Below are 24,463 nucleotides of genomic sequence, written 5' to 3'. Positions count from 1 at the left end.
GTTTGATAGAATTCACCTGTGAAGCCATCTGGTCCTGGACTTTTGTTTGTTGGAAGATTTTTAATCACAGTTTCAATTTCATTACTTGTGATTGGTCTGTTCATATTTTCTGTTTCTTCCTGGTTCAGTCTTGGAAGGTTATACCATTCTAAGAATTTGTCCATTTCTTCCAGGTTGTCCATTTTATTGGCATAGAGTTGCTTGTAATAGTCTCTTAGGATGCTTTGTATTTCTGTGGTGTCTGTTGTAACTTCTCCTTTTTCATTTCTAGTTTTATTGATTTGAGTCCTCTCCCTCTTTTTCTTGATGAGTCTGGCTAATGGCTTATCAATTTTATTTATCTTCTCAAAGAACCAGCTTTTAGTTTTATTGATCTGTGCTATTGTTTTTTTTTGTTTCTATTTCATTTATTTCCGCTCTGTTCTTTATGATTTCTTTCCTTCTGCTAACTTTGGGTTTTGTTTGTTCTTCTTTCTCTAGTTTCTTTAGGTGTAATGTTAGATTGTTTACTTGAGATTTTTCTTGTTTCTTTAGGTAGGCTTGTATAGCTATAAACTTCCCTCTTAGAACTGCTTTTGCCGCATCCCATAGGTTTTGGGTCGTCGTGTTTTCATTGTCATTTGTCTCTAGGTATTTTTTGATTTCCTCTTTGATTTCTTCAGTGATCTCTTGGTTATTTAGTAACGTAGTGTTTAGCCTCCATGTGTTTGTGTTTTTTACGTTTTTTCCCCTGTAATTCATTTCTAATCTCATAGCGTTGTGGTCAGAAAAGATGCTTGATATGATTTCAATTTTCTTAAATTTACTGAGGCTTGATTTGTGACCCAAGATGTGATCTATCCTGGAGAATGTTCCGTGCGCACTTGAGAAGAACGTGTAATCTGCTGTTTTTGGATGGAATGTCCTATAAATATCAATTAAATCTATCTGGTCTATTGTGTCATTTAAAGCTTCTGTTTCCTTATTTATTTTCATTTTGGATGATCTGTCCATTGGTGTAAGTGAGGTGTTAAAGTCCCCCACTATTATTGTGTTACTGTCAATTTCCTCTTTTAGAGCTGTTAGCAGTTGCCTTATGTATTGAGGTGCTCCTATTTTGGGTGCATATATATTTATAATTGTTATATCTTCTTCTTGGATTGATCCCTTGATCATTATGTAGTGTCCTTCCTTGTCTCTTGTAACATTCTTTATTTTAAAGTCTATTTTATCTGATATGAGTATAGCTACTCCAGCTTTCTTTTGATTTCCATTTGCATGGAATATCTTTTTCCATCCCCTCACTTTCAGTCTGTATGTGTCCCTAGGTCTAAAGTGGGTCTCTTGTAGACAGCATATATATGGGTCTTGTTTTTGTATCCATTCAGCAAGCCTGTGCCTTTTGGTTGGAGCATTTAATCCATTCACGTTTAAGGTAATTATCAATATGTATGTTCCTATGACCATTTTCTTAATTGTTTTGGGTTTGTTTATGTAGGTCCTTTTCTTCTCTTGTGTTTCCCACTTAGAGAAGTTCCTTTAGCATTTGTTGTAGAGCTGGTTTGGTGGTGCTGAATTCTCTTTGCTTTTGTTTGTCTGTAAAGCTTTTGATTTCTCCATCAAATCTAAATGAGATCCTTGCCGGGTAGAGTAATCTTGGTTGTAGGTTCTTCCCTTTCATCACTTTAAGTATATCATGCCACTCCCTTTTGGCTTGTAGAGTTTCTGCTGAGAAATCAGCTGTTAACCTTATGGGAGTTCCCTTGTATGTTATTTGTCGTTTTTCCCTTGCTGCTTTCAATAATTTTTCTTTGTCTTTAATTTTTGCCAATTTGATTACTATGTTTCTCCTTGGGTTTATCCTGTATGGGACTCGCTGCGCTTCCTGGACTTGGGTGGCTATTTCCTTTCCCATGTTAGGGAAGTTTTCGACTATAATCTCTTCAAATATTTTCTCTGGTCCTTTCTCTCTCTCTTCTTCTGGGACCCCTATAATGTGAATGTTGTTGCGTTTAATGTTGTCCCAGAGGTCTCTTAGGCTGTCTTCATTTCTTTTCATTCTTTTTTCTTTAGTCTGTTCCACAGCAGTGAATTCCACCATTCTGTCTTCCAGGTCACTTATCCATTCTTCTGCCTCAGTTATTCTGCTATTGATTCCTTCTAGTGTAGTTTTCATTTCAGTTATTGTATTGGTCATCTCTGTTTGTTTGTTCTTTAATTCTTCTAGGTCTTTGTTAATCATTTCTTGCATCTTCTCAATCTTTGCCTCCATTCTTATTCCGAGGTCCTGGATCATCTTCACTATCATCATTCTGAATTCTTTTTCTGGAAGGTTGCCTATCTCTACTTAATTTAGTTGTTTTTCTGGGGTTTTTTCTTGTTCCTTCATCTGGTATATAGCCCTCTGCCTTTTCATCCTGTCTATCTTTCTGTAAATGGGGTTTTTGTTCCACAGGCTGCAGGATTGTAGTTTTTCTTGCTTCTGCTGTCTGCCCTCTGGTGGTTGAGGCTATCTGAGAGACTTGATGGGAGGCTCTGGTGGTGGGTAGAGCTGACTGTTGCTGTGGCGGTCAGAGCTCCAACAAACTTTAATCCACTTGACTGTTGATGGGTGGGGCTGGGTTCCCTCCCTGTTGGTTGTTTTGCCTGAGGCAGCCCAACACTGGAGCCTACTTGGGCTCTTTGGTGGGGCTAATGGCAGACTCTGGGAGGGCTCACACCAAGGAGTACTTCCCAGAACCTCCGCTGCCAGTGTCCTTGTCCCCACGGTGAAACAGAGCCAGCCCCCGCCTCTGCAGGAGACCCTCCAACACTAGCCGGTAGGTCTGGTTCAGTGTCCCCCAGGGTCACTGCTCCTTCCCCCGGGTCCCGATGCGCACACTATTCCGTGTGTGCCCTCCAAGAGTGGAGTCTCTGTTTCCCCCAGTCCTGCCGAAGTCCTGCAGTCATTTCCCACTAGGCTTCAAAGTCTGATTCTCTATGAATTCCTCCTCCCGTTGCCGGCCCCCCAGGTTGGGAAGCCTGACGTGGGGCTCAGAACCTTCACTCCGGTGGGTGGACTTCTGTGGTATAAGTGTTCGCCAGTCTGTGAGTCACCCACCCAGCAGTTATGGGATTTGATTTTACTCTGATTGTGCCCCTCCTACCGTCTCACTGTGGCTTCTCCTCTGTCCTTGGACGTGGGGTATCCTCCTTGGTGAAGTCCAGTGTCTTCCTGTCGATGATTGTCCAGCAGCCAGTTGTGATTCTGCTGCTCTCGCAAGAGGGAGTGAGAGCACGTCCTTCTACTCCGCCATCTTGGTTAATCTCCCCTATAAATGCATATCTTAATTGGGGTGCTGCTTACATGGCTTTATACAATTGTCAAAAGTAATACAACTGCACACTTAAAATTTATGCATTTTATCATATATAAATTATACCTCAGTTTTTAAAAAGTGATACATTTACTGGCATATGTCTCCTTTATGTTTTAAGTTGATTTTGGTTTTTAATATGTGAAATGAGAGCTCTTTTATTTCAAGAAAATTTTACTGAGTTAAGGGTTTAAATATTTTTCTGTTCTTTTCTTTGATTTCATTCTTTGGTGACTCCTGTTTTCTGTGTGGGTGTGTGTGCGCACGCACGCGTGTGTGTATCATTTTCTTAATCTTTTTACTTTCCTTTTTTTTTTTTTCTATTTTATCCTTTACACCTTCCTATACTTCATTTATTTACCTTACAGTGTATTTTTCTTTGACTATATACCTTTTAATTCCATCATCCTTTCTGAAGATTTTTTTTCTTACTCTTGCTTGAGAACTGTCAGTTCTTTTTTTTTTTTTTTTTTTTGCCACTTATTGTATGACCATTCAGTTTCTGAGCTTTTCTATTTCTTTTTGTTGTTGTTATTTCAGTCTTCTGTTTTCTTAATTTTTTTTAGCTCATTTTGGGATATTAGAATTTAGTTTTCATCTTTTGTGGCTACACTTTTTGGTGGTGATTTTATTTTATTTTTCCCTAGTTTGAATAAAATAGAATTTCTATGACTTTTATGAAGAGGTTGCTGTGGAGAATGCAGAGATGGATCAAAATAGCTTTCACTGCTTCACCACTCTAGGGGTACCTCTTCTCAAATTATGGGGTTTTTTGTGTATCCATGTCTCCATCTCTGACCTAAGTCTAATTCAGGGAGGTTATCTTTTCCAGAAAACCTTGTGTTTCAAGATGGTGTTCAATCTGTAGATGACATATTTTGCAGTTACAAGATTTGGGGGGATCTCCTATCTCTTGACCCATTCATTCCCTCTAGTATTTATCTCTTCTTTATCTCCAGTGTTCTTGCTCTGCTCATTTTTCTTTGACCTCCAGTAGTATTAATTCAGGGTGAGGTTCTATACTTCTAGATATTTCTGAAACCCTGGAGGTAGTGTTGCCAGATAAAATATAGATGCCTGGTATAATTTGATTTTCCAGTACACAACATTTTTTTTTTTTTTAGTGTAAATATGTTCCATACAATATTTTATCTGCTGAATCAAGTAATTCTACCTGGAGGACATATATGACCACAACTGTTCCCCATCTCCCCTCCCCCCACTTAATGACCTTAGCCACTCAGTTTTTGCACCCACACGTGACTCCCCAATTTTGGCCAACCCTTCGAAGAATCTGAAGCCAGGATTCTGTTCAGTGTGAGGGCCTTAACTTCTAGAGGTAAGTTTTATTTATGATCTAGAGGTTCTGTGCCTCATGGGACTCATCAGACATTCCTTTTCATTTCCTGTAACTTCTATTATTCAGATCTTTTAATGGTTTGGCCACATCCACCCGTATTTTGGGGTTTATATATGGCGATTCTTTGTCAACAAGTGTTGTTGAAGATACTATGTATTTTCTTTCCCTGCCCTTGTTGATATGTTTGGTTTCTAAAGAAAAGTTTGAAAGAATAAAAAAAAAAAAATTACATAATTTACATCTCAAGTGTCCAGAAGCCAGAAGTCCAGAACCAATAACTTTTAAAATAATATTTTCTTGCTATATTTTACTGTTTATAGGAACACAATAGATGTTTTTGTATTGATCATCCTTCATTATTCAACTCTTAATTAGCTCTAATAATTTTTCTGCCAATTCTCTTGTAAATAATCATATCATCTATGCATAATGAAAGTTTAATTTTTTCCTTCCTAACTTTTTATTGATTTCTTACATTCTCCTGTGCTGCCTAAATTATATAGTATAATGTTGAATAGGAGAGGTGAGTAGTCTTGTGTCTCTTCATTCAATTTTATCGTGGGAGTAATAATACCTACTTGATAGGATTATCTGAGGATTGAAAGAGGCAACGATGTAAACTTATTTTAGCAGTATTTAGTACATATTGAACTGGTAATAAATGATACTATTATTATGTCAATACAATCATTCCATATTATACTCATAAATGTATAAAGTGCCAGAAAAAAAATGAAAGGGCTTAGGAAATAATAATTAGAATATGTATGTGGATGCCTTCACAAATAACCATATTATTTTGGGCTACTCTGCACTGACAGAGAGAATATGTTTGGAATTAAAAATAGATATATAGTGATTTATTTAATGAATTATGGTTTTCCATATCATTGTCTTCAAAAATAAAATATTTTCACATTAAAATATTTAAAATAATAACAAATTTGTAAAGTACAGGATATTGTCACTTTCCTTACAATACGGGGTAAGCATATGATTTTATAGGTGTGCATGGGAGGTGAAAGGACAGGAAAGGGAAAAAAATCTAAATGGAAAGGAAGACTCAGCTGAAGAAGCCAGAAGCAAATGGCTGGGTATATTATTTAGGAACAGTCTGTGTGTATTACACACTGGGGACAGCTTTGTTGAAATTATGGTACAGACATTATTGATATATTATTGGACATTTGAATGGTAAGCCCTTTAAAATAGTCACAACCTGTGTGATTTTCTAAAAAATCTGTAATATATTTGTAAAATAATAGAGTGTTTCAGATATTGATCCTGGCTTATAAATTTTCACATGGAATTGAGCCCTATTCTTGCTTATTTCTTACAGTGTTTTTAGTATTTCATTTACGCTTATGGTATTTTCATCAAAGTGATTTATGAAATCTCATTTTTTGCTGAAGAAATTCAGGGGACATTTTCTTTTCTATAACTTGTAGTAACGTCAACATATAGGTCAGGGTCTCCGGGATACCAACTTAGAGACAGAGATTTATATTCAGCAAGCTTATTGGAGTGTGCTCTTAAGAACAAAGACAGGATTGGGTAGATGAAAAATTGGAACTGCAATGCAGTTGCAATCCTTTTATGTTATGGGGCACTCTAAAGCCATGATGATCTTTCATATATGTCCAAATTTGGGAGAATGATGGGCAGGCCTTTGTATTCCCCCATGGACCTGTCATTGGCTGTATGCTGCCTGTAGGAGTGGGACATGACCTTGAGTTATGCAGCTCCCTTTGACCAGGGGGCAATTCCTTGAGAGGGACTTAGCTGTGAGACATTAATTAGCCATGCTGGAAGAATAAGCACTTAACGCTAAAGGGTAGATCTAGATGGTGCACCATGGATTCTCTTCAATCCATACCTTGCACTACACAGATCCCCCTGCTTCAGGTAGTACTGTCATCCAATTTGGAAACACCCCCCTCTACTAGTTGATTTCTTTTCCAAAGTGAACTTACAAGATCAGTGGGACAAACTGCAGTTCCACCTCTGCAGTTGCTCTTGGAGTATGCTGCACTATCCATTTTACCTATATTCTCTGGACCTTCATCTTCCTGTCTAGGCAGCTTACCTACTGGGTTAATCCAGACCCTCAACCATGAGGAATGTAAGTCACTGTTCACTATGCTTGTCAAGCCATGGTTACTTCTCTGATGCATTGCCATTAAAACTGGGTAAGGGATTAGCAAGAGATGTCCCACTGTTTCACCAGGGTACCAAATATATTCTTATCTGGCCCCACTGATAACCAGAATATATTGTCCCTATCAAGAGGGTGATTCTTTTCATCACTGCTGGTCTCTTAGATCAAAGAATCAAAAGTGACTGAGTGGCAGCCATAGCTTACGTTTAGTGGAAATTTTGCTTTATCCTCTAGTGGAAGTATTTCCCTCTGGAACCCAGGACATCTAGATCCACAAAGGCTAATTTGTGGGGACAGGAAGGACAAATTCTCCAAATACATCACAGTGAGTGACAGTGAGCAGAGCTACTCCTGCTTTCGCTCCTCCGCTCCCAGATCCATGTATTCTACCTATTGAAGACCCAACACCATATCATAGTCATTCGTGTAGGGCATTTACTGCATCCTGTAGGAAGACACCTAGCCTTGTACAGTATCATCTCCAAGTTAGCACCCCATTTGCAAATTCAAAAGTCAGATGAGTCTGTCAGACTGACAATTTCTGGGTGCTATGACACCAATAGATCCCATAGTCATTTGTTAACTTCCATCCTTTCCTAACTATAAAGTGTGTCCTTTGTATCAATGCAGTGCTTTGGGGGACCCTGTGTTGGTGAGTCAAACATCCTTTAAGACCTCAGTTAGTGGTTCTTCCAAAACTTAGAAGCAGGAAAGACAATCTATAATTAGAATTTCAACTTCTGCCCAGATGAACCACTCCCACTTTTAGGATAGAAGGGATTCAATGTAATCATCTATTATAGACTGGCTGTTGGTCTTCTCAAGGAGTTGTGCCATGCTGGGGACTCAGCCTTGCTCTGTTGCTGGCAGGTTAGTTATTCATCTATAGCTAAATAAGTCATCCCAGTTCACCACCAGTACAAAAGTTAATAGTTTTAGTGCTACTGTATGCCAAGAGCTGTCATTACACCGTCTATTCCTATCATGAGGTCCTCATTGCCAGGCATCAGGAAGTGATCTAGGTCCAAAATTCCCCTTTAATATCTGCTTTCCAGGACCACTCCTATTTTCAATCATTGTTAGTCAAGTTTTTCTGTAGTAGATTCGGAGGTGGAAATTCACATGCACGTCATTTATAGGGGAGTGTTCCCAGGGACAACACCTGTAATAGAGTGAGGGAAACAAGACTGGTCAGATGAAGTTTAACTTCAGACAGCCAACAGAAGCCTCAGCTGATCCCATGTAGAGCTCTGAAACTATGCTGGTCTTTCATAAATGTCCAGAATTAAGACAAGGGTCTGGGAGTTTTGAACTTTAGTATTGACCAGGCATGAGATGAGGGTTGCTCCTGGAGGTGAGCATAAATCATAAGCAAGACAGCTCACTTTGACCAAGGGTAATTCCTGATAAGGAGCTTGGCTGTGAGCTATCAACAGGCAACACTTCTGACAGCTGGATAATGATTAGTGCTTCAGTCCTAAAGGGGCACCTAGGCAGTGCCCACCCACCAGACAGCATCCACTACAATCTGAGTTCCAAAATGCTTTATTTGAATAATACTTCTTTCAAATACATGTTTGTAATCTTGAAATTTTACACAGAAATAAGTTTGTACTGAAATAAATTGATAAAAGATTTTCAATTTTTATGTATGATCTATTAGAAAAAATATCATTTCCACATGAATATGAAACTATTAAGGAATAAACAATAAATAGGACACATGACTTTACAGTTTGGATGAATTTTCACCATTCCTCACATTCACTTACCTTATAACACCTTGTAACCTTACATTTGCAAGGCATGTGTCTCTGCTAAGATTTATGTTCTGTATATCACTTACATGTGGAGTCTAAAATATGACACAAATGACCCCATATACGAAACAGAAACAGACTCACAGATATAGAGAAGAGACTTACGGTTGCCAAGGGGGAGGGGATTGGGGGAGGGATGGAGTGGGAGGTTGGAGTTAGCAGATATAAGCTATTATATATAGAATGGATAAACAACAAGGTCCTCCTACTGTATAGCACAGAGAACTATATTCAATACCCTACAATAAACCATAATGGAAAAGAATATTCAAAAATAGAATATATATATATATATATATATATATATATATATATAAAACTGAATTACTTTTCTCTACAGCAAAAATTAACACATTGTAAATCAGCTATAATTCAATTTAAAAAATAAAAAATAAAGAGCAGAAATTTTAAAAAAAGATTTCTGTTCTGTAGACAATAAGCAGGAAAAACTCTAAGGAGTCTGTGTAGGCATCCAATCTAAGACCATACCCTATTCTTAACACCTGGGCTAAATAGTCATAAATTTGATGAAGATATGATAACTGTTTTAGAGCCAAATATAAAACTTGATTTCTTAGGCTGATTTGGACTAAACTCAATTTTACCCCTGAGTAGGAGAAAATATTTTTAAGAGGAAGATAGTTTTTAAAGCTTTTATACTTGAATACCATGTTTAAGCTGAAAATTAGTCATTTTAGCCTTTGGGTGACTAAAAAAGCAAACAAAAGATTGGAAGAAACTCATGTGTGTAATGAAACATAACTATCCATTATTGGGACTTGCAGATCATCATTATTTGACCTTATTTTCATCTTTCTAGAAAGTTAATATCTATTAAGCCCTCATTCAAAGGTCATTTTAGTACTAAATGCACATTAATATATACACATCTGGCGACATTATTTTTACATACTCTCCAAGGCCCTGTCTACCAGCAGCAACACATTTGATCACGTAATGTTAGTCTTGCAAAGAATGTATCTACTTGATGGCTGTTAAGAAGGCTGATAGTTTTTTCTTAAGATACATTCCTTAAGAAATGGTGAATACATCCTTTATAAAAGAGTTCTTGTATAATGATACAAAAAGTGATTGCCAGTGCTAATACTTTTGGTTGATATCACTCTGCAGTCATTGTATCCAATAAAAATGATTGACTGTCTTAAGTGGCTGACATAAGGAGTGAAACATTCTGTTTATTGCTATCACCATTGTTGGGCTAGCCCATGGGCACTGCAGCTAACACTTGTAATGTGAGAAAGGGTCTACTTCTCCAAAAAAATAATAGTAAATCACCTTGCATTCATCTAGGAATGTTAGTTTCAAAATTAGATAGAAATACCAATATTGTCCAAATTATAGAGGTAGATTCATTATAGAGATAGGGCTTGAACCCAGGTCTCCTAACTTCTAGATATACTTTTCTATGAAATAACTAATTTAATAAATAATGATAACAATTTTATTTCTAGAAAAAAATATAGGCAAATTGATGTAGTATATCAAAATGTCTTAAAATTCAAAAGGAAATACCTATACTAAAAGTCAGTCTGAAAGAGTCTGTTAGATCCAGTCTACTTAATATACAATGTATTTATAGCACTTGGCCCTTGTGGGAAATTAGTTGACAGTTAAAAATATTTTTTTAAAAAATGAAAACCTCAATATTAATGTATTAGTGTCCTATTGCTGCATAACAAATTACCACAAACTTAGAGGCTTAAAGTAACACCCATTCAGTTATTCTCTCACAGTTCTGTAGGCCAGAAGTCCAGGTGGGCTTGGCTGAATATTGTGCTTCGGATCTAAGGAGACAGAAATCAAGATAGTGACTGTCCTGGGCTCAGGTCTGGGGCCCCTGGGGTACAGTCTTCATCCAGCTCATTCAGGTTTTTGGCAGAATTCAATTCCATTTGATTGTAGGAATGAGGTCCTCATTTCCTCACTCACTATTTGCTGGGGATTGTTTGCAGCTTCATGTGCTTTATATCTCTCCGACTTCCCCTTCTGCCACCAGCCAGAAAAAGCTATCTGCTTTAGAAGACTCATGTGATTAGATTAGGCTCACCTGGATAATCTCCTTCATTTTAGGTCAACGCTGCCTATGGCATAACACAGTCACAGGAGTAATAATTCATCATATTCACAGGTTCTGAGGATTAGGGTCGGATATATTTGAGGGGCCATCTTTCTGCCTACCACAATTAAGAAATTAAAAAATAAATGAATTTAAGAAAATCGCTAAATCGATTTTTAAAAAACACACTTTGTTGATTTGTATTCCATTTATGAATCAAAGTTTGCACATGAAACCAAAAGCTTAATTAATCAGGTAAACCTATAACTTTACCTTTGTGTTCTTAAAAGCTAGAAATGAAATCAAAAAGACATTTTTATTGGATACTATTACTATTATTTTCAGAGTATCTTTTACACAGCGTAAAGATGTGTAACTTAAAATTGAATTATGCTCTGCATTGGACCAAGTTCTTGTAAGAGACTTTCCCTTTTAAACCAACTAATAAAAAACATAGTTCTAATATTTCATGATGATTCATTTTAGCTCTTCTGAGGGTAAGCTTTCTACATTCAATGCTTCTGTCTTATGCAGTATGCATTTCAATACAGATATTTAATTAATTAAAAATCTAGTGATTTTAAGTTTTCCACTCTAACATTTAGATTTCAATATATGGTTATCTCTTTAAGAGGCTTTATTTATCTGGGCTTCTTAGCTTCTTGAGCCCAACATACCAGTATAGCAAGCAGTATTCACCAAATATGGTATGACTAAGCTTTTACTATTGACGGTATCCAATCAAGAAGGCAGGTATTCAGAAGACATATCACATGAAATATTGGTAAACGTCTATCCTGTCACTTATTTAGGCAGAAGAAAAATTCCCTCAGTAAAAATCTTGTTGCAAATCGTTTTATCCAAAAACAAGTTAGGAAGTTGTATTGAAGTAATTTTAAATGTTTGGGAGAACTTTATACTCACCCCATACTTACAGTCTAATGTCATACAAAGCACCCAAGAGAAATGAAGTTTCCTTAATGTTTCAGCCTAAAATAAGACCAAATATGTATATATGCATACATATATAGACATATATACACATACATATATAGAGAGAGAGAGTGACCTGTATCTGTACTTAGATGTTTTTAAACCAAGCACAGCAAGTAGACATTTTTAAAGGTTATATTAATAGATTTACCATACCCCAATTAGGATAATTTACATATTTTAGAAGGTTGTTTACCTCACTATAGTCTTGCTTTGAAGTTGAGATGAAAGCTAAGGGGCTAGAAAAGCGAAGAAGAGATTAAAACCTTTCTGGTTGAAAGAGACAAGATATTTTCTAATTTCAAAAGGAAAAAAGTGGTAGATTATGCTCACTCAATCAAAATTCTCAACCACCACACATCTACCACATCTTAGTGAAGCATATTTATATAAATTTTGAAAATGCCATTGTTAACTTTCTACTTTTAACTCTTTAGAGGGCCCTGTTTTCCTTATTTGAATATTCTTAATATTTTCCATAATACTTTTCTTCCTTCTCAAGACATAGATGTTTTACATTTCCAATGAGACCACTAACACTCTGTATATTTTTCCTCTTTGTATGTTCCTTAAATTGAATCTTGCAGCTTGTTTGCAAAACACTACATCTGATTTGTGTGCTTCCTCCATGGATGGTCTGGAATCTTTTATACTTACTTTGGGTGTAATACTAAATTACTTCTCTGTTTAGTTGAATATGTATAGTCTTACTGAAGCAAAGGGTTGAGTATTTCTCTAGAAAACAAGACACACATAAGAAATGTTAAATAGCAGTTATTCACTTTTGCATATTAAAGGAAACAAAAATTTAGGATGTGCATAGGTTATAGTGGCAGACAACTCTGCCTGCCAACCCCCATTCTCTGCTAACAGATATTGTTATTGTTCAGATATTTGGATGGTCAGCAGAGCTCTCAGTGGGATCTGATCCTCTCTCAGGTCCAGGGGGTGAATTACAATTGGTATAAAACAACCATGATAATCCCAGTCCTCTTTGTTAGTGATTGGGTTCAGGAAAGTAGGCATGTGACACAGTTTCACTTAATGAGATGTAAGTCTGCTGAGTGCATTTGGGAAAATTTTCTTTCCTGAAAGAACAAAGTGTTGCAGAAAGAAGGGATCTTTCCTTCCCAGCACGTTTCTGCTTGCAGGGTGTGTTAACTATGTGAGGATTTGAAAGGAAAACCCAAAGGTATAAGTCTAGAGCCATGGCAACATTGAGCCAACAGCACCTAACTTCCAGACTTCATGTATGAAAAAAGATTTTAAAAACCCTAGTATTTAAACCACCTGTAGTTCAATATTTATTACTTACAACCAAAAGCATTCCTAACTAAATCTCTTTTTTGTTTTGTTTTGTTTTCATTTTATCCATCTTACCAAAGCGATCCTGAAGCTAGTAATTTCAGTCTTGCTTTTGAGATAGTAAATGAAAAGCTGTTTGGCAAATTGAAAAAACAAAGTGCTTCTAAGATGAGAAAAATATTATGTAGTTTTTCATTACTAACATGTACATATGTATTAGCATCTATAAATTTGGAACTACATTCTCCACATGAATATTGCAGTCTAAAAAGTAGCCAAGCACCTAGTTATTCTAAATATATATTTATGTTTACATGTGACTACTGAGTTGAACATTGCCTCATTGATTTGTCTCTATTTGCTACAACTGCTACACAATTAATTGGATCATCTATGTGATATTCAGAAGTACCCTCTAGATGACTGTAAAGAATATAAAGACATGTGGGGAACTAGCTACCCTACTGAGCAGATTGAGCAGGCAGACTTTATTTTTGATGCATTAGCAAGACTATCTTTTTGAAAAGAAATTGTGTACTATGTATGACTTTTCTGAGCAGAACATCCCAACAGTGTCACAGCTAATAGTTTGCAGATGTGCTGGCATGTTGAGCTCTTCAGGAACCTGGGGTGGCCAGAGCCCCTGAGTCAGTCACGTTCAGTTGCAAGCCAACTCCTTTGTTTATATTATTGAGCCTTACAAATAGTACCTTTGTCTATGTGTGCCATGAGTACTTTCATAAAGCACAGTTGAAAGGTTATAAATCAATATATGGATAATGCATCTTTTAAAATTATTTATTTGTTATACGGAGAGGGGACTCAACATTTTTAGGTATCCTAGGATACATTAATCAACTAGAACCATACATGTATTCAAAGTGGTCATAATAGTCATAAAATATATGAATATAGCTAAAGATAATGCTTTCCACTCAATCTATGGGGTCAGATATGGCAGTATTCACTCAGGGTTTAATGCTAAAAATTGCTAAACGGCTAAAAAGTGATACTGAAGAATATTTTGATTGACATATAATAAACAATTAGTAGTTTAAGACCTTTCTAAATTTTCAAGGTAATCGCCATGGCTGATAAATTTAGGACTGCTATTTATTATAATTTTTAATATTTTAATGATATCATATAATTCATTTTCCCAACTAAATATTATTAGTCCATTATATTGATAATAACTATCACCTGATTTGCCTCTTCCTTGCTTCCGAATAAAGAGTTTCTTGAATTGTATCTTTTCCTACGTATTTAACTCATTTTGACAATTTTTTTTTACAAGTCTGGAAATATTCAGGACTCTAAATGTATTGATTTCTGCATCCTAGAACTTTATACAATAACTTCTGAAAACAATAAAACAGCCTTATATTGTTAGAATGCTGGAAATACCCTAAGAACAGGAATTCATAAAACAGGAATATTTTTATTTTCCAGCAAAGACTTTCACAGCACTTACATAAGGCATATAAGTAAAACAAGGTATTTATGTTTGCATGCCATTCAGAGGTTAGCAATGGACTGATTCTGAAGCAGTGATATAATTGCCCCAAAAAAGTGGATCTTAATTTTGAAGATAATTACATTTCTCCACAAGTACTTAGGTATTATACTCTTCAGGGTTACATTTCAAAGACAGGTCAATGGAAAACAGAAGAGAAGATTTGGGTGGTTGTATTAGTTTCCTAAGGCTGCTGTAACAAATTTTCACAAACTTGGTGACTTAAAACAACAGAAATTCATTCTCTCACAGTTCTGGAGTTCAGAAATCTGAAATCAGTATCACTGAGCCCAACTCAAGGCTTATACTACCTCCAGAGGCTCTGGGGGAAATCTGATTCTTGCCTCTTTCAGAGTCTGGTAGCTACAGGATTCCTTGGCTTGTGACCACATTAATATAACCTTTAAATCTGTCTGTTCTGTTCATATTGTCTATTTATGTGTGTAAAATATCCATCTGCCTCCCACTTACAAGAGTATACCCAGAGAATCCAGGATCATCTCCCCATCTCAAAATCTTTATCAATCACATCTGCAAAGACTTTTTAAAATTAATTAATTAATTAATTAATTAATTTAGCTATATAAAGTAACAAGTAATATTCACAAATTTCAGGTCTATGGGAAGTTTGGGACATCAAAGTAATGGAGTAAAAACAACAACAAAACAGTATTAGATATAAAAAATTTTTGAATTCATATGGTAATAGTTTTGTTTTTTTTTTTAAATGCATTCTAATGTCATCTTGACTGTGATCTTCAAATTCCTACATAACCAGAACCAGAGGCAATTTCGTTTTCTTTAGTGTTACTGGGCTAGTCCAAGAAATTTCAACACAGGAAGAACAATTCTTATTAGAATTTTTAACCATGATTTCGAAAACCAGGAATATCAATAAATATCACTTTTAAATTGTTTGCTAACTAGAAAAAATGAATACTCTTTTTTGATGTCACTTCTAGACACAAGGTGTGATGAATGTGACAATAAACACAAGTTGCCTTTTTAATAGATTGAAGATTTTTTTTCTCTCACGTATCACTTTCAGATCTATGTATTACACATCTACATCTTAAAACCCTGCTATACAAACAAATATACATGAATAAATTACTATCTGATTGGGTTTCTTTTAAGATTTTTTTTTGTTTTTGATGTGGACCATTTTTAAAGTCCTTATTGAATTTGTTACAGTATTGCTTCTGTTTTATGTTTTGGTTTTTTGGCCCTGAGACATGTGGGGTCTTAGCACCCCACCCAGGGATCGAACCTGCACCCGCTGCATTGGAAGGGGAAGTCTTAACCACTGGACCACCAGGGAACTCCCTACTATCTGATTCTTAATCTGTACAGATTTCAGCTTTTAAAAGTGTAGATTGGTATTTTCTCACTAGTTCTTATGTTTTATTAGCCTTTCAAATCTCTTATTTGCATATGTCAATTAGGATGTTCCTATATAACTTGATTTATTATTATTTAGTATCAAAAGTTCTTTCAATGGAATCCTTCTAGCCTTAGGGCTGTGGGCCGTAAATATCTTTGTCTGAAATATGTTGCATGAGTTAAAAGGAAAGAAATTAGTTCTATACAGTTGTTTTCATGCTGAATGAGTATCATTTTTTTTTCAATCTAAGGGAATTATTTTCCACTTTTTGCTTCAAGAAGAATAGAATGCCTTTGGAGATTCAGTTTTTATTTGGAGTTGCATAAAATTTAATAGCCATGTTTATATGTTCATTAAAATAATGCCCATTCGATATTCTAACATTTATAGTCTGTCTTAGAAATAGTCCATTTAAGCAAAATATTTTCAGGTATGATTTAATATGTCAAACTAAACTAAAAATTTTTAAGCAAAATCCAAATTTATAGTAATTGATCAAAATAGAACAATAGGAAAAGCACAAATTTAAACAGTAGAGAATTAGTTGAGTAACTCACTGCATCTTTGCATTGTAACATATGTTACAGAATATTCAATGAGACATTTTAATCAAGTGCAAAAAAATCAGGTAACAGAATATAGAGCAAGATTCCTATTTAAACATATATGACTGAAACATATTCATAGAAAAAAAGTGTATATGGAAACATATGCAATAAAATGATACCAGTGATTATATCTAAGTATGGTATTTTCTCAATTTCCTGTCTATGATGTTCAAAATTTTAAAGATTTTCTGCAATAAGAAATTTCTGTAATTGAGGGAAAATATAATCTTATTATAAAATGGTTGTCATTAAAAATGTGTGCATAAACATAAAATCACAAGGAAACTTGAGCATATAATAGCAGCACTGGTAAAATAGGAAGGTAGAAACCTGCCTTTCTAAATGATCTGCAGTGTGATCTATGATTAGAATTGGATTTTTATCAGATTCTGGCTAATTATCAAACTAATAATTGTAATAGTAGTGTATTTTATTTAGCTATTTCTTTTAAGTGAAAGTTTATATAGCATGAAGTAGATGTAACAGGATTTATGAATTAGGAGACAGGATTTACATCATAAAGCAGACTGTCACTGGTCATAAGATGATCAAGAATTAGAAAATAAGCTGCTTTATTTGGGCCACTTTTGTTCTTTTTTATTATAACAATGGATGAGAAAGTGATAAGAATGCCTAAGCAGATTAAATGATGCTGCTGTTGAAAATGAGAAAGTAAAGCTAAAATATAATTAGCTTTGAGCAAAAGGTGACTATAGTCCAATCATTTTGACCAGGGATATTTGTTTTATGGGTATACATGTATATCTATTAAAATATTCTCACTGTCAGTATTAAAACACTTGATTGTTAATAATTCTAAAATGTTGCTTAAAGGAGTTGTTTTTAAGACAGATTTGCTAATACAATGCTTCTTAGGAATGCTTCTATCATAGTTCATTAGAACCAATTACATTATTACTTTCATACTAGCAGCAAAATATCAGTGATATTGGTAAACTGATATGAGTGTTGCTTTCTAGTAAAAAATAATGATACCTGAAAACGTTCCTATAGATTACACCAATTGCATATCAATGGTAAACATAAATCATTTTAGGGGAGTAAGCAACTCAGCTATATCTTGTAATGTTTCTCTACAGCATCTGTTATAGTCACTTGCATCCAGCTGGTGCTTAATAAAAATGAATTGATTCACTGCCCCAACTCTTTTTCTAATTAAGCACTTATGAAATGTGGCTGGTACTTGAATTGTACTAGGCTCTTTTGTCTTCTAAACATCGGCCCCCAACCTTTTTGACACCAGGGACTGGTTTCGTGCAAGACAATTTTTCCATGGACCGGGGGTCGTGGGGGTGGGAGAGATGCTTCAGGTGGTAATGCGAGCAATGGGGAGCGGCAGATGAAGTTTCACTCACTTGCCCACCGCTCACCTCCTGCTGGGCGGCCCCGGTCCATAGCCCAGGGGTTGGGGACCCCTGTTCTAATAATTATGATATTATTGAATAATAGTTCTCTAAACTGTGGTAGTTTTAAAGAGAAAGTCACTAATATAATTTAAGCCATTTATATGTATTTGCATATGTGTTTATTAAAGGTGCCACACCACTAAAGGTGATAATTCTCTTTTGTAAATCTTTAACGAAGTAGAGTGCATTGTAGGCTAACTGGTTTGTAATTAAATATGAAATAAAATGAAAATAATGCAAATAAATGCAAAGACATAGAAGGAACATTTATTATGTTCCTTCTGGACATATCCTTTTGGATTACTCTAGGAGAAATGGGATAAAAAAGAACAAAATCATTACTAAAAATACCATGAAAGAGCAACTCATAAGGTATGATATAGAAAATGCTTTATAATTATGTAGTATGGTCAACCATAAATAATAAATTATTGTTTTAATGAAACCAAATGAAAAAAGGTTTGCTTTATAAAGTGTCATCCATCTATCAATACTGGCATTCATGTATCAAAAAAGAAACTTATTCTAGGGAAGAACATGTTTCATTAAGGAATAAAGTCTAGATTGCAAGTTCAACTAGGTGGAAAAATATTTTGCGAAAGTTAATGTAAAAAGTATATTTTTTTAGTATTCTAAGGAGATTAAAATGTGGGGATTACTTCCGTATTACTGAAACAAGGAGAGGGGATGATATAACATAATCATCGTAATAAAAGACTATTTTACGTTTGAGGAAACTACAGAGTAGTGAGACTTGCATGTAGCCACAGAGCTAAGTGACGCAAACTTTAGGTCACAAGTTCTTAATCTCTATATGCAATTTATTTGCATGTGACCCATTATCTTACCTGTCTTTCCCTAAAATTATTAATTTTGGTGACTAAAGCATAATTTTTTCAGCTTCATTTTTTTAACCAAACTAAGTATAATTTATATTTACACATACACATAAATGCATAACTTAGTATGAGTGATATCTAAGTTTATCTGGATGAAAATTCCAAATTCTTATTATATATTCAACATATAATGAAATAGTGATTATGCCATGTGTACCACATAGACGCAGATAATATTTTCAGCATTTTATGATCTGAAAATATAATTTCAGTTGCAAAATAGAAAAGCTATAGCTTTTCTATTGACATTCTTTAATGCCTCGTCAGGAAACCTAACTACCAATGACAAACTTTCAGGAATATATAATATATGTTATACAGTGTGTTTCATCCACTCTTACCAAATATTTTACTTATCCTGCTACTTTGTTTTTTAGTAAATAGTGCTTACTTATCTCTCCATTATAAATAATGTAGGGAAAGTGTGTCACCAGGAACGAAGAACATGATCAAACACTTCAGTCGATCATGCTTTCATTCTTTCTTACACTCATATAAACCAAGTCACAGGAACTTACAAGCATTTTTTTTTTCTCACCTACTTACTCTTAAAGTGGGACCCAGCACTTCATTATATTTCTAAAACTAATATCCAAATCTGCAAAACAACCCAATAAGTCTAGATTTTAATATTTAAAACAATTTGTGAAACAAGTTTCTACTTTATAATATGGACCAAATTTAGACATCTCATTAGATCTCTGCTCTAAAACTTAAGTTCCACGCCCCAGCCTGCTTAGCTTCCTGACCCTATTTCCAGTACGCAGCCTTCACTTCTCAAACCCCTTCTTTTGTGTTGGATCATTTAGTTTTGCTCTTATTTTGTTCTTATCGAGCAGTGCACATATTCAACATTTAGATGAATGCATCCACCGGAAAACAGCTGAGTCAGTGTTTATTGTTATATAAACTTATCATTTAGGGCTCTCAGTCCTCACACTACCTGAATGATCATAGAATTCTCATGAAAACCAGATCTGGGATGGGTAGAAGGAGTTCTGCTTCTGAAAATAGTTAAGATTTTTTTCTGTATTGTTCCTCATTCATTGATTGACTTACAAAATATTTACTGAGTACCTGTTTTGTACAGAGTACTAAGTTAGCAACTTAGAGATATAAGCATTAATTGAAAGAGTCTTTTCTCTCAAGGAGCTTATAATTGTTCACTGGGGAAAATATGCAAATAATTAGATATAAGACATTTGGAATGAAATTCGAGCAAGCAAGATCTTATTGGAGCACAGGCAGGGATACACCATTTCTAATTGGATATCACTCAAGAGATGATATTTATATTGACTTCTGAAGAAAAATAAAAATTGATAGATGGTAAGAGGAGTACTTAGGGAAAGTAAAATTATTAAAATGAAAATTATTAAAAGATAAAATTATTAAAATGGCACAGAGGTGAGAAATAGCTTTCCATGTACATGGAGCAACAAGTAATCCAATGTGTCCATAGTCCATAATGCCTTGAAAGATGAACTGAAACGTGTGCCTGAAAAGATAACATGGTACAAGATCATGGAGGTCCTTGAACTATAAAATAAAGATTTTGGAACTCATCATATAAAGAATGGGAGCCATTGGTATTCATTTAACAGAGAAATGACATGGTAGCCTCTTGTTCCATTTTTTTTAAGTTCACACCTGCTGCTTTCTTTGTTTACTGCAACCTCCCACCATGGCCTTTCCAATTCCCCACACTGCTGTTTGGTAAAATCCATAAATTAGTTTGGTTCACCTCTTATGGAAGGTGTTTCACCTCTTCTGTTAAGCGTTGCAGGACTACATTTTCTCATCATAGTTTATACACGTTTCCCATCTTCTTTCCTTGAGCTCAGACTATATAACTTTTTATGATTTTTGTATAAGAATCATCTCTTTTCTAATCTACCTCTTTCACTTGACTTGAATTCAGGGAGAATTTATCATTGGTCTTTGTATCCTCAGTGTCTTTCTAGCATGTTTCCTTCTAGGGACTTAATAAGTTTTGGTTAACTGAATGCTGAGAACTGTGTCTTGGTAAGAAAATTTTGTCATTGATGAAGAAAACACACCGAATAGACAACAGAATAAAATTAGAGATAATAACTAGATGGTCACTAAAGTGGGAGAGCATGAGAGGATAAAATAAGAAGGTGAAAGGATAAATGGAAAGAAGATGCCAAAGAGAAGCTGATTAGATGGGACAGAGGTATGAAAACTGATTTGAAGATGACCCTAGATAACTTCGGGAAAGGCTACATGTTATCAAACATTGGGTTGATCTTGCTAAAGGAAGATAAGAGTTCTCTTTTAAATGGGTTGTAGTTGATATATCTACTGGGGCATCATTTTTTCAGATGTCTAGAAACCACAACCATTCCCTCTTAAAACAGAAATGTGGACTACTATTTCTTTTGTCTAAAAACCGAAAAAATTATCCCTAAGCAAGTTTGAGCTGTAGTACTATAAGAGTCCATTACAGTGAGGAAAAAAATCAAACTAGAGATAAATGTACATCTCATCCTGTTCCTTAGAAAGAAACAATATCTAGTATTTTCCACTAATCTTAAGATTTGGTGTTCAAAATTCAAGTTCTATTTAAATCTTACTCAGTTGATTCAAAATTAATTATGTTATTTCTCTTGCTTTTCTACAGTATGCTGTCTGGCTAGTCCTCTGGGTTACGTGGAATGTGTTTGTTATCTGCTTCTATTTGGAGGCTGGGGACCTCTCAAAGGTAATTTGCCATCTGATTTGCCTGAGTCATCACTTGTGTGTTAACAAGCCTCTTCCTAAGTAAGGCAGAGTCTCACCCTGCTCTTGTTACTTAGATGCACCTCGAATGAAGGTAAATTGAAAGATGTCCTCATCTATCTCTCTACATTTCTACCATCAAAGAAACATTTCAGTGTGTCACAAAAATGTCATTTTATTATTTTAAGCAAAACTAAATGAAATATTGATTATTACGGTGACCATACTGTGTACTTTTAAAACATTGACTTGTAAGAGATTTCTGAAGCAGAGTAGGAAGTTTTTCAGAGATAAAATCTTGAAGATTTTTGAAATCACTTAGTTGGCTTATTACTCTGCTAAAGACTTTCCTGACTGGACCCAAATAGCAATGTAATAATTCATATAATTAATGGGTTTTAGTTGAATAAAACTGTTACCAGAAGGATATAATTTATTACATAAATGAATAAAATAGACATTTTATTCTAAAATAATCTAGGAAGGACTTAAAATACTTACATTTTCATTTAGGTTTCTTTATTTTGTGCTGTCCTTGTATGAGTGTTTGTATGTATGTGTGTTTGCATGTGTCTTGCTATTATATTTCTAACATAAATGCCTTACTATTGAAATAATGCAGTTTGTAGATTTCTAAAACCAACATCCTTCTTCTTTTGGAATGCAATTAACAGCAAATAAGTCAAATGAGATAATCCATTCAAAGTAGTAGTAAATCTTGCTTGAGACACTTGAGAGAGTTGTAAACTTGTACTTCTTCATATTAACTTTAAAAGATAGAGATTGTAAAATGTTCTTTTACCTCTCTATCCCTTAGATCAGAAAGACCCTGCAAAGATGTTGACATTTTTAAAACCCAGAGATGATAACCTGCTTTCAAAGGCTAAAAGAGCTAAAAAGTCGCCAGGAACTACCTTTGCAGGGCTATATGTCTTGGTGGGTGGGGGATGGGGTGATGGTAATACACATTTATAATCTAGCATACAGGAGTTTCCCAAAGCACTCTGAGCATTTTCAAGTATGTTTATTTATTATTTAACTATGATATTGAGTATAAATAATCTTGACTTTTTTTTTCAATTTCAAATGATGAAAGATAAAATAAGAGGGTGATGTTATCATATGAAATAGACCCAAGGCTTCTGGAACCTGTAGTTTTATGAGCAGATTTTGGACAAGTCCTCATTGTGGCCCTCGGCAGTGTCTGCCCTGGTGGATGGCACTTCTGTATTCTTGCCGGTCATCATACTCCACACTCTCAGCAGCAGGCAGTCCTTTCCTGAACATGCCGTGACCAATGAAAAGGAATTGTTCAGGTGGCTCTAGGAAAGACACTTCATTTTCTGCTTAAAGCTCACATTCCCAGGACTTGAATTCCTTACCCAATTTATATATCTCTGCTGTATAATCCACTTTGTTCAAAGAGATTCCTCACTAAAATGACTTTTAATGATATTTTCAATTTTAAATAATCACCTTAATAATTGGAGGACAGGTATTCAGGCATATTGGCTGAGTAAGATGATCTAGCAGATCAGAGTTTGTTTAATATTAAAAAAAAGAGGGAGAAATCTGAGCCAAGCTGGCTGCACAAATGTGTAATTTTTCTCACTGCTCCATGTGATGACTGCAGACACAAAATAAAGCTTGTGATCCTATGACCTTGGACATGGGCATTGAAACCATAACGAGGACACATCCTAAAACATTAGAGTTCAAGAGAGTTGCAACCAAAATGACTAAGAATTCTTCTAATGCACACAGGCAGGTAATGCCTATACCATGGCAGTGAAGCAGTTAATAATATTTCCTTTTCTTTTCATCTTATAAACCAAGGCTAGACTCTGCAGAGCACATGAAAATTTAATAATTTCCTTTTAACAAATAATCTAAAGGAAAACCATAAAGGGCAAAGTTATATTGTTATCTGTACTGGGATTTTCCTCCCTTTCCTGCTCAAAGGGTTTGAGAAAGGTATATTTATGCCATTTAATTCTTTAGCTTCTGCAACTGCCTCACATTCTTCAGGTAACAGAGTGCCAGAAATAAGCAATGGTGATTGAAAAATGTACAGATATATGAAAGCTCAAAAATGGGACTCCTGAAACTGCTGATGATACTTAGGTTACAGAATATAAACCACTTTTTTCCCTCACCTCACCCAAAAAATAAAATAATTTGACCATATGAATGGGTCAGTTTGTTTGAGGCTGAGGGATAAATATGGGAAACAGAAGCAGAGAGGAAATTCTGTGATCTTTATACATGTGAGAGAAGTGTGTTTGTTTCCATAAAACATTTTTTAAAGAATTGATTTCTTCATAATGAATATTGGCAAGAAATGATAAAAAGTGGTAAAATATTAAGGCAAACTTGAGTTACCCATTAGAGTTTAGAATTTTTTGTTGTCCTTTTCCAGTGTCTTTTCTGCTTTTTCTGCTAAACTATCTGCCATGTACTTATGAGAGAAATAGATATTAGCATCATTAACGAAGCCAGTGTGTACCTTCAGGAATGAAATGGCTTAATTACAATAATATGGTACACAGGGCTGACCTGGTTGATATTCAGTTTTGTTTGTACCCATAATTGTATAGATAATATATTTTTCATCAAAAATTCTGTGTAAATCCAACATTATTATTACAATATTTATTAATATATTTTAATGATCATCCCTGTGAGATTTAAGGAAAAATAAAACTAATCAACCAGAGAAACTTCTTTTTAAAAATTTTATCTCAATGATATTAATAAAATATTGGGAATGTCATATAAATTAGCACATAATATGGTAGGAACAAATAAACATATACATTGCATAATAACTATTTCCACA

At 34.9% G+C, this 24,463-nt stretch overlaps 1 protein-coding gene across 3 annotated transcripts in view; it reads left to right on the top strand.

The window, feature by feature from the left end:
* Window positions 1–24,463, top strand: part of NKAIN2 (sodium/potassium transporting ATPase interacting 2) — a 992,732-nt gene that overhangs the window by 530,501 nt on the left and 437,768 nt on the right. For all 3 annotated transcript variants that reach the window (XM_061207108.1, XM_061207110.1, XM_061207109.1), the window contains one exon: window positions 21,527–21,607. In XM_061207108.1, coding sequence (XP_061063091.1) covers window positions 21,527–21,607 — 81 coding nt within the window. The remainder of the gene's footprint in view (window positions 1–21,526; window positions 21,608–24,463) is intronic.

This window comes from Eubalaena glacialis, chromosome 12 (genome assembly GCF_028564815.1).
Source record: "Eubalaena glacialis isolate mEubGla1 chromosome 12, mEubGla1.1.hap2.+ XY, whole genome shotgun sequence".
NCBI lineage: Eukaryota > Metazoa > Chordata > Mammalia > Artiodactyla > Balaenidae > Eubalaena > Eubalaena glacialis.
Note: the sequence above shows the minus strand (reverse complement) of the source record. Positions and strands in the feature narration are given on the sequence as shown.